Below are 11,403 nucleotides of genomic sequence, written 5' to 3' on the forward strand. Positions count from 1 at the left end.
TGTTGACCCTCCTCTTTATAGACTGGACACTGGTTCAAGTCCATCTGGTGGGGTCTCCTCGGCTTCCTTGATCAAGAGGCCAGATGACCCACCACCATTACAGGACATTTTGCGTGATGCTCATAGTCCCTGGGAACTAATCGACCCAGGAGGGCAAGGAGCAAAAAGTGTCCTTTGAATCCCTCTAACCCAATTAGTATAGATCTCAAGGTATGTCTGTTAAACATCCAAAGTTTTAGATATTTTTAATTGGGTTCACTGAATCTACAAATCAATTTGGGAAGAAATTAGAAATAATAGTAAAGTTTTACTCTGATTTAATATTCTAATGTTACTAATGTAATTGATGTTTGTATGTTATCCTTGTATTGACTGGCTTTATTAGAATTGTCAATAATTAAATTTCTATGGTAATAAATTAAGTATAATTTGTATCAGTAGCTAATGTTCATTTTTTTCTTTCCAAACTTTACAGCTTTTCTTTTTTTTTCTGTTATATTAATTGGAATAATACTTGAGTAGAAATATTATTAGTAGGCACTCTCTTTTTGTTCCCAGTTTTAAAAGGAACATTTTAAATATTTCCCCAGTATGATTTTGATATATAAATTATTGTAGATACAATGTATCAGACTGAAGAAATTCTATCATCCTATGGTCTACTACTCAGAACACAACTTACCAAATGGTTTTACTGTATTGAGATAATCAGTTTTTTTCTTTTGTTAATTTTCCAATGTTAACCCAAATGTGAGTATCTTCAATACATTCAGCTTTGTTTCGATACATTAGTTTTTTTTCATACATTTCATGATTCAGTTTGTTAAAATTCTGCTTAGGAATTCTGAATCCATGTTCATAAACATAGATAATGGGTTTTAAGTTGATTTTTCCCCCCTTTATGACAATGTCCAATGGATGTCATGGTGTTTCTTAACCTGTGAGTTCATTTGTAAGTTCTGGAATGTTCTTATTAATGATTATTTTAAATTCCATTTCTGGTCTAGTCTCTTCTCCTAAGGCCTTAATTATACAGAAATCAGAAACTTTTCTTATACATCATGCCATGTATACTCTTCTCCAACTTTCCCTGTCTTTCTTTTTCCCTCCAAATTTGGTCTGAATTCCTTCTTATAATCTATCTTCTAAAACACTAATTCTTTTTTCCTGATGTTATATCATCAATAGTTTTCTTATTTTTAGTTATTACCATTACTAAAATGTTCAGCTCTCAAATATCCATATTCTATTAAATATGCTACATAACTTTTGGTGAAATAATAAGTGGCTAAGACTACTATTATCATTCTCCAGAATAAATATCTGCTTCTGTTAGCCTCCTGGGGTATTCTGGCAGTAATGGGCATTCTCTAGCAGCCTGGTTATGCAGTGTGGAACTGCTGCCTCTGCAATGATGGGTGGACTTCTAGCCACCACCTCTCTTTAAGCAGTCTTTTAAGATTCCAAATCAAAACATGAGTTTTCTTCATAGTCCCAACACTTTATGTTCTAGGACTCCAAAGCTCTTCCTACAAGTCCAACAACAATGCCAACAATTCTGCCAACCTCACCTTCACATTTTCTGAGTCACCAATGAACCCAGCACCCAAATACAACATTCCTGGGCTCTGGCCCAACAATTCATTACCTTGCTAGCAACTGAGTTCCAGTTAAATTTTCTCTGTCATTAGTGGGAGAGCAGTTCTCAATTACCCACTTTCTAATTGCTATTAAGTCCATTCCTGGAGTTATTTTTGAGCTTGTATTTCTTCTTCTTCTTCTTCTCCTTCTCCTTCTTTTCTCCTTCTCCTTCTCCTTCTTTTCTTCTTCTTCTTCTTCTCTTCTTCTTCTTCTTCTTCTTCTTCTTCTTTTTTCCTTTGGAGATGAGGTCTGTATCACGCATTACCACCTTCTTTTCTCCTTCTCCTTCTTTTCTTCTTCTTCTTCTTCTTCTCTTCTTCTTCTTCTTCTTCTTCTTCTTCTTTTTTCCTTTGGAGATGAGGTCTGTATCACGCATTACCAAAGGTAGGAATACTTCACACAGGTGTATTATTGTTGGTTGGCAGGATTCTATCTTCAAGAAAAGGACAGTTGATTCTGGGAGAACTGACTTGGAGGCTCCCCTCCCCCACATGGCTATGGAGGGTCAGATCCTCCTCCTCCTCGTCTGTTTTCTGGAGCCCCAGCTGGCTTGGAACTCACTATGGAGACCAGGCTGGCCTTGATTTCATAGAGATCGGTCTACCTCTGTCTCTTGAGTGCAGGGATTAAAGGCATGTGCCAAAACACCCAGCTATTTTACCTTCTTAAAAATTAGCAAGTGTATTTTTAGTAATCTATGGCTAGTAATGATAAAGCCTGCAGTTACAAGTTCTTGTTTTTACTCATCATGACTTACTTGCTTTTATGCTTATTTTGTTTGTTTCACAGTACCTGTTTGTCCTTCTAACATTATTTAATAGAAATTATCTGAGGGGGTCTAGAAAATGGGGCAGTTGATAAAGGCACTTGCTGCCAAGTCTAACAAACATGAGATCCATCTTTGGAACCTACCTACATGGTATAAGAAGAGAAGTGACTCCTACAAGTTGTCCTCTGACCTCCCCATACACATCTTGGTCACATGCACACACAAGAACACATAACACAATCAATTAATTAGTTAATTCAATAAAAAAGGAATTAACTGACATTTAGGATGAAAGATCTATATTTAATTTTATCATGAAGAATGCAACTCATCTATCTCACAGAGGACCGGAAATTTAACTTACCATTTGAAATAATGGAAGTTGTTTAGTTACTTTTCTGTTGCTGTGATAAAACATCATGACTAAGGCAACGTATAAAAGGAAGTTTCTTTGGCTTACAATTCCAGAGGGGTAAGAGTCCATAATGGTGAGGGGGGACATGGCAGCTGAGGTGGCCTGAACAGAAAGCACATCTCCAAGCAAGCACAAGAAGCAGAGAGAGAGAGACTGGAAATCTGCCAAGGCTTAAGAACTCTCAAAGCCTGTCCCTAGTGACGTGCTTCTGCCAGCATGCTGCTCTCTTAAAACCTCCCAAAACAGCGTCACCAACTGGGGATAGAACATTCAACTATTTAGAGCTTATAGGGGACATTCTCATTCAAATCACCACAGAAATGTTGTGAATTGGACTACAAATCCACTTTAGGGTTGAATTATGGTTACAATTTCTGCACTGTGCCAAGATGCTTTTAAGAGTCTCTAAGAGAGAATGAGAAGGTTCATGACTTTGTGAGGGAGCAGGCTGTAGTGGTCTCATCGTTGTGGGGAAACTTTGGAAAATCTTCTCTTAGACCTCATACCTCAGCAGCCCTTAGACTTTTACTTTTTCAGTCTTTGTCCCAGACTGGTAAATGCTCTTGGACATTTAGTTAACAAGCACAACTTTGTAAGTTCTTCCTTTTTCTTTGGTGTAAAAGATCTTTAGTTTCTTCCTAGATCTTTGATTTTTTTTTTAAACTTCCTGTCCCCATTTCCAGATTTTTTTTGATATTGATGCAAATGTATACTATACCAACATATATATAAGCAGAAGTTGCTAATATTTTAAGAGTACAACATATACAATAGAGCTTCTAGAATTTTAATTTCTGAACTGAGAGAACCCAAAAAGCTAAAAAGAACCTGATGCACAGTTTTCTGATTCCTTCCATTACAAAAGACCTTCTGTGCATAACAAATGTGACCTGTTAGCTCTAAATTCCTCAGAACTTCAGAAAAAAAAAAAAAAAAACTAAGGAAACTATATTTAAAAACATTGGTGCTTTAAGGTCTAAATGACAAGGAGAGTCATTTCTTCAGGAGTCATCTCTCACCATCCCACCAGTCCCACCCTGTCACTACTACTGGCTGGCTTCAGATCCTTCTCTGAGCCCTTGGCTTAGGCTCTAATGGTTTTGTTACTCCAGGCAGTTTTCCAAACAAAAAGAAATGGTTATTTACAATTCCTAGACTGGAATCATAAATATCATCAACTGAATTATACTGCAATGTCAGTGTAACTCTATAGAAAAGAAGTCTTTATAAAGTGAGTGTGTCTTGGCCAGGTGAAAAGGAATTTAGTTATAAAAATAGCAAAATAATCTTATTGTGGGTGATTTAAAACTCTTAGGTGGTCCTCCAGTGTATCCTCTGAGGACAGCTTTACAGCAAGGTTTTTGACACAGACCATTTAGACTAGGAGCCAGACTACATTTTTTTTTCCCTTGAACTTACATGGAATCAGTGGTATTCTGGTAAATTGCCCCTCTGTGAATTAAATAATCTTAAGACATTTATATAAAATACCTTTATTATACAGAAAATTTTTATTTATTTATTTTTTGGTCTTTTTGAGACAGGGTCTCCCTGTAGCCCCAGCTATCCTAGAACTCACTATGTAGACCAGGCTGGCCTTGAATTCACAGAGATCCGCCTGTTTCTGCCTCCCAAGTGCTGTGATTAAAGGCATGCGCCACCACGCCTGGCTTATACAGAATATTTTACTTTTTCCTTAAAAATTCTTTGACTATTTAAATCTAACAAAATATTTTTAAGATTAGATACAACAGTGGTATCTTTAAACAAACACCTTTTAATTCAAAGTATCATTGCCCTTTATTCTTTATAAAAACAATAAATATTTAGTAATTTTGAAATCTGATTTTTTTCCCCCCGGCACATCAAACTTCTAAATACTTTTCCTAGCACATGTCTGACAAATACCAGCTTATGAGCGCTCCGACACGCTGAAAGGGATGTTTTAGAGTGGAAATCACTATGTGTTTCTTCCAGATGCAATACTGAACATACTGTTTTGGATTCCTGTAGAGGATTGTATTATCTATACTAAGCTACAACTGAACATAAAGTTGGCCATTAATGTATCTGAGAACCTAGCAATTCTACATATAAGGCATATGCTCCAGGTTACAGCAGTGATTCTCAAAGTAAGGTCCTTGGACCAACATCATCATCTCATAGGAACTTATTAGAAATTAAAATTTGTAAAATTTGTGGAACCCATGTTAAACCTACTTTATTAGAAATCCATTATGTATTTTAATAAGTGTTTTAGTGGTTATGATGTCAGATGAATAGATAAATATATGTGGTAGTAACATAATTATTTACTGTATAATATAGATGAATGAAAAAATTCCAGCTACACTAATAAGACTAAATAAAACTTAGAACCATAAATTTGACTAATAACAGAAGTCTATGATATAATATTTCATAGAGGTTAAATACACAAACCTAAATAGCATACTATTATTTAACAAAGAAAAAGTTATCAGGCATGGAAGAACAGGCTTTTAAAAAATCCTACCACCTGGGAGGCAGAAGCAGGCAGATCTCTGTGAGTTTGAAGCCAGCCTGGTCTACGTAGCAAGTTTTAGGCCAGCCAGGGCTATATAGTGAGACCCTGTTTCAGACAAGACCAAAAAAAAGAGAGAAAAATTGTATACCAAGCAATAAAACTTTTTTTTTTTTGGTTTGCTTTTGAAGTGTTTGTTTTATAGTATTTTTTCTTTGTTTGTTTGCTTTTTCGCAATAAAACTATTTTACAACCAAGGAAGTGATGCGTCTGGAGTTACAAGATAGTTGTTAGCTGTCATGTGGGTGCTAGGATTTGAACCCAAGTCCTATTTAAGAGCAGACAGTGCTCTTAACCACTGATTCCAGCCTCCACATCTTTAATTCTACACAGAATTATACCTGTATAATTACCTCAGAGAAGGAAGGATTACCCAGGAACTACAACTATACTGGCAACAGTCTATCTCCTCAGTTGTGTGGGAAAGTCACAACATTTCCACTGCTACTTTTATTATTATGTAATTCTATGTATATTAAATATTGCATAATATACTTTAAACCCAGAAAACAACAAAAAAAAAATTGCGGCTAATAATCACAGATAGCCATAACCTTAAACTGGAATTAAAAATTCACCTTTAAATGTTAGAAAACTTAAAATGTGCTCATTCAGTTACAAAGAAATTTTAAAAACATGCATGATGGAATTAGTCAGATAATAAGAAAATGCACAATACAAGGATTAGAGGAAAACACAGTAACATGTTGTTAACTGATGCTGTAAGAGGGAGTATAGTATGAGTAATAAATACCATTAAAATAGTAAAGATTTTAAAGTGTTGTTAAGGGATTTAATAATGTATAAGTTATTAAAGAAAACTGTCAAGTCTGTTAAAATGTGGAAGAAATTGGTGTTTTACAGCTATTTGGTTGTGATTTATGAGCTATATAGTTCAAAATTTTGTCTTCTCTGCCATAAAATTAAATCTCTGTACAATTATGAGTCCTAATTAAACAGTTTCACTTGTTGTATGGGGAAAGCCATGATTAAGAAAACCCTGATGTGAACAGAACTTCACTTAAAACAAATGAAAAAAAACTTTGAAAGAAACAATTGAAAAGAACAAAATTTTTAAAATCTGTCAATTGTTGGCTGGCCTTTAACAACACAGGAGAAAGACATGAATTTTTGCCTTATTCCTCTTATAATGAGAAGTTGTCATAAAGGGTAAGGGTCAAGAGACAAAGGTCTGGTACATACCTCTTTTTCCAAGATTCTAGAGATCTCACCTAGGGTCCGATCTAAAGCTGAAACCTTATTGTTTGCCCATGAGCCGCTGTCTTGTACCTGTAGTTGCTTTAGAAGATCTTTGGCTAATCGTTGAAGCCTTCAGTACAAAGTGAAAAAAATTACATTAATTAAACTGTATAAATATAATTACATATATATTCATTTTTAGACTGTATAGATGTTCTTTTCCTCAACACTTGAAACATAAGTTACTTTGAGTACTCTATTTGAAATTCTTTATTGAGAACACAGGGGAGGGAAACCAGACAACTCACTGGTTGGTAGCTCTTCAATTTTAGGACCACTAACCCATTCCTCAGTAATGAAACAACTAGAAGACAATATTATCCATTAGTTGGAGTAACTGATATCATTAGTTTTTGTTTGTGTGATCCCCAAACTAAATGAGAGCTGGGGATGGGGGAAGTGAAAGGATGATGACAGAGAACATGAATGTAAGAACCTGAGCAGGTTTCACATTCCGATTTAAATCTGTGTGGTAGGCTTGGCTATTATAAGAGCTGCAAACTTCCCATGTTCCAGTTTAGAGGCAGTTTGGTGCTAGTTATGTGGACAATGGAATATTCATTTGCTTTTTAGCAAGAAATATCACAAATTATCTGGATTTTAAGGTTCCTCAGAGGAAACTGTGGTCTGCTTCTCTGAAGCCTGTGCTTTGCTTTCCTTTTCTTCTTGTAGTCACCTCTCTTTTCTGCTTCCTTGTTTGAGCACCCAGTGACAGTCACCAGATGGTATCCCAGATGTTCCCCAAATCTACTTTCTTCTTGTCTTCAAAATTTTCAAAAATGGCAGATCCCACAAGACATAACTGTAATCACATTTTTATAAATTTCTCACATTCCCTCTGTTGTTCCATTTGTTACTTCTATTAGACAAGCCCCCACCACGGTAATAATGATTACTTTGCTCCTCCCATGATCAAGGCCATGAATACATTGTTGTGTTTAGTTGATTCAGTGAAAACATCCATGAGTCTTTTCCATTGTTCACTGTTAGAGAAAGTCATATAGTGTGGAAGACTGAGGATTATAGATTCATTATCTCACTGAATTTCTTATCTGCTCAGTTTCCTGGTCCCCACATACTTGTTTCATACTGTCCCACTGTCTTTATAACATCCCTCCTTCCTCTCTTCCCTCTCCCTGTTCTTCTCTCTCTCCTCCTTCCTCAGTGTCTTTGCAAATGCTCTCCATTTCCTCCTGAAATGTGTTTTCCCCTCAGATTATTTGAGAGTTTCCTATATCTCTCTTAGTTCTTAGCATAGAGTTACTAAGCAACTTTCTCTACTTTGGCTATTCCTTCAAAGCACTCATCACAAGTGAATTAAATCTCATCTAAGTAGCTGTTTACTGTGTGCTTTTCCCATGCAGAACTGTCTATGACAGACAGGTTGTTTATTTGCACTATCCAACTGCTAGCTATATGTGGTTACTGAGAAAATGCAATATACTGGGCACTGAATTTCAAGTTGAATTTTTTGTAATTTAATTTTTTTTGGAATTTAATACAGAGTACTGTATTTACATCATTTCCACCCCCTCTAAATCCTCCAATGTCCCCCGCACTGTCAAATTTGTGCCCTCCGCTTCTTTTTAATTATTTTTTGCTTTACACGCACACACACACACACACAGCGAGAGAGAGAGAGAGAGAGAGAGAGAGAGAGAGAGAGAGAGAGATCCTTTTAGAGTTTTTGAAGGTCAGAGACAGTACCTAACACCATTCACTTATACACACTTACAGAGTACAGAGTAAATGGTCAACTAGTATTACTATACATTACCAAAAGTTCTAAACCTAAAAAAGAGAGGAATACAAAACATAAAATAATAGCAGCATAATTTTCCTTCTAATCAAATATGGGCTAGACTCCCATCTGATACTAGCTACTGACCTTATCATGTAGAATCCTGGCAGCAAACTCCACTGTATGATAGATAAGTACCCAGTTCTGCTTTTTTTGCTGAATAATGTCTGCACACTGTGTAACTGAATATCTAGCCATAACAACAGAAGCTAGCAGTATTCTTACCAAGAATGTTCACATTCCACTGAAAACCAGGAATACTTAGGGAAGCATAAGGACCATTTTAATTCACAGAATGAAAGGAGTTTCTATTTCACTGAGTTAAATCAAATCTGAGGTTCATATGAATCTACCTACAAGGAAGACTGCCAAAGAAGGAGATTCTTTGTTAACATGAGTTAAACGTCTATCTCATTCCCAAGCACCATAGATAATACAGGCTCTTTCAAGAAAACAAAACATCAGATTCTGATGTACATTATAGAGTGTTGCAGAGGTCAAGATGAAATTGGTATCTTCCCAAGTAGCTTAGAGAATGCAACTTTCAACACAGAAATTGTTATTTGGGTTATTTTTGGCAAGTGATTTTTAGGGTAAAAAGCAAAAGTAGAGATGGTGTAACTCCTTGCCTAGAACATGAGAAGAATCTGTCAGATAAATGACTTTGTGAAGAATGCTGGAAGATGGACATTTTGTTCTTAAAAATTTGAATAAAGGGTTGGCTGGAAAGATGGCTCGACAGTCAAGAGCACTGGCTGCTTTTGCAGAGGACCTGGGTTGTTCCCAGCACCCAAATGGCAGAAAACAACCATTCTTAACTCTAGTTCTAGGGGATCCGACATCCTCTTCTGGCCTCCACAGGCACTGCATGCACAGAGGTGCACTTCCAAGCAGGTAAAACATTCATATACATATAATAAAAAATTCTTTTAAAAATTTAAAAAGTTCTTTTTAAGTTAGGGTCCCTTAAAGAGATTCTTTTATAGTCACATGATCCAATGACAAATTAGAGCTTAGAGCTGTTGGAATTTTTTCAGATTTTCAAAAATAATTAAAAATTTTTTATTTTATGTGCATGAATGGTTTGCCTGAATATATGTAAGTGTACCCATATCATGCAGTGCCCATGGAGGCCAGAAAAGGGTGTCAGATCACTGTGGAATTGGAGTTTTGTGGAACTGGACAGTTGATAGCTGCCATGTGGGTGTTGTGAATTGAACCCAGGTCCTCTGCAAGAACCACCAGTGCTATTAACCACTGAGTCCTCTCTCCAGCCCCTGACTCTAACTTTTAATCACAGTAATATCAGGGGGTGGGAAGGTTCCACAGAATTTATGCAGATTCATAAAAGTGAATGAAAAGAGACTCAGCCTACTCTAGGTACTAACGTTTTTTAGTGTGAGGGACAGAAAACACAAATATATTAACTTTCTTCTCTGTGTGAAATTAAAGGAATTGAGTATAAATATATTTATTCCTAGAATGAACATTTTGTTTTGCTTGCCAGCATCTCTTATGGGAAAATACAACATTTTCTCTTTTAAAAAACTGTCCAACTCACACACTTAGATGGACATGTTAGATGTATCTAATGTTATCAACTATTCTACTACTAGGCACTGACTTTCAGTGGGAAAAGCTAGGGTATGCATGCAATCTATTTTGCATACATACACACATTTATAAGTATATTTATCTATGTATTTTCTATCACAGAAGTTTTTCTCTTTTCCCTGGCTATATTTTTAACTCTTATCTCTAGCAATAATCAGCCTGGCTTTTTTACCATTATTAATATATTTACATATTTGCCAATTCCTTCCAGAACATGGAACATGCTGTCCATCTGTTCATGTGTACTCCATGTCCCTGCCTGGGCTTGGGGCTCTTTAATGTTCCTCACCTACTGAGTTTTTATGCTGCTTGCCACTGTCAGCCCTAGCCCTCATCAGATGTCCCTCTAGAGAGGCCCCACTCATTCTGCTCCTTCTGCTTTGGCACCTCAAAGCAGGTCACAGCCATGTGAAGCTTCTTTCCTCCTACTGAGCCTCCACCCCATGCTACTTAGGTGCTGATTCCCTACTATGACACTGCTGCCTCACTTAATGGCTTCAGTACTGAATTCTTTCTAGAGAGAGAGAGACAGGGTTGTTTTCATTTACAAGCTGGAATAATTTTAAAAGGAAAAGTTTCTTCTCAGGTACTATTTGGTTACCAAGTTCACACAGGAAAGGCAAGAAGGTTTGATTCATCCCTTCTTTACTAGTTCTGTCAGCTTCCAGAAGTAATAAATCAACTTTAAAAAGTATCGTAAATGCATTTTACTTATTGGATTGGTTTCAATCAATAAATACAATTAATTATCCTTTCTGAAATTCTAATTGTTGCATCTTTGGCAAGCAGGAGACTTGTCAAGTTGGCTCCAAAGTTTTTAATAGCTTCTCTGTCAGATGCATCACAGTATTTTCAGCTCTGGAAGCCCTCAATTCCCCAAAGATATCCTTCTTTCTTTTTACACATATTCTCTACTTTCTGGGAATTGGTTAATTTTAATTCTAAAGAAACCAAATTTAATGTTTATTATCAGTCCTTATTTTATCCTTTTATTTTATTTTAAATTTCATTTCTTTTATTTTATGTGTATGAATGCATTGTCTACATGTATGTAGGTGCACTTGTGTTGTGCAATGCCTGTGGAAGACAGAAGAGTGTGTAGGATCCCTTGGACCTGGAATTATGGATGGTTGTTAGCTGCCATGTGGGTGTGTTAGGTCTTCTCCAAGAAATGCCAGCGCTATTAACTGTTGAGTTGTCTCTCCAACCCCATTAGCCCTTACTTTATATTTATTTATTTATTTATTTGCCTTTTTGAGACAGGGTCTCCCTGTATCCCCAGCTGGCCTGGAACATGCTATGTAGACCAGGCTGGCCTTGAACTCACAGAGATCCGCCTG

At 36.3% G+C, this 11,403-nt stretch overlaps 1 protein-coding gene across 5 annotated transcripts in view; it reads right to left on the reverse strand.

Moving 5' to 3' along the window:
• Scaper (S-phase cyclin A associated protein in the ER) overlaps window positions 1–11,403 on the reverse strand; it is a 477,644-nt gene that overhangs the window by 216,113 nt on the left and 250,128 nt on the right. For all 5 annotated transcript variants that reach the window (XM_029558805.1, XM_008823432.2, XM_017795678.2 and 2 more), the window contains one exon: window positions 6,592–6,718. In XM_029558805.1, the coding sequence (XP_029414665.1) occupies window positions 6,592–6,718 (127 nt within the window). The remainder of the gene's footprint in view (window positions 1–6,591; window positions 6,719–11,403) is intronic.

The sequence above is a fragment of the Nannospalax galili genome, unplaced genomic scaffold, assembly GCF_000622305.1.
Source record: "Nannospalax galili isolate Female #2095 unplaced genomic scaffold, S.galili_v1.0 scaffold28, whole genome shotgun sequence".
NCBI classification, from domain to species: Eukaryota; Metazoa; Chordata; class Mammalia; order Rodentia; family Spalacidae; genus Nannospalax; species Nannospalax galili.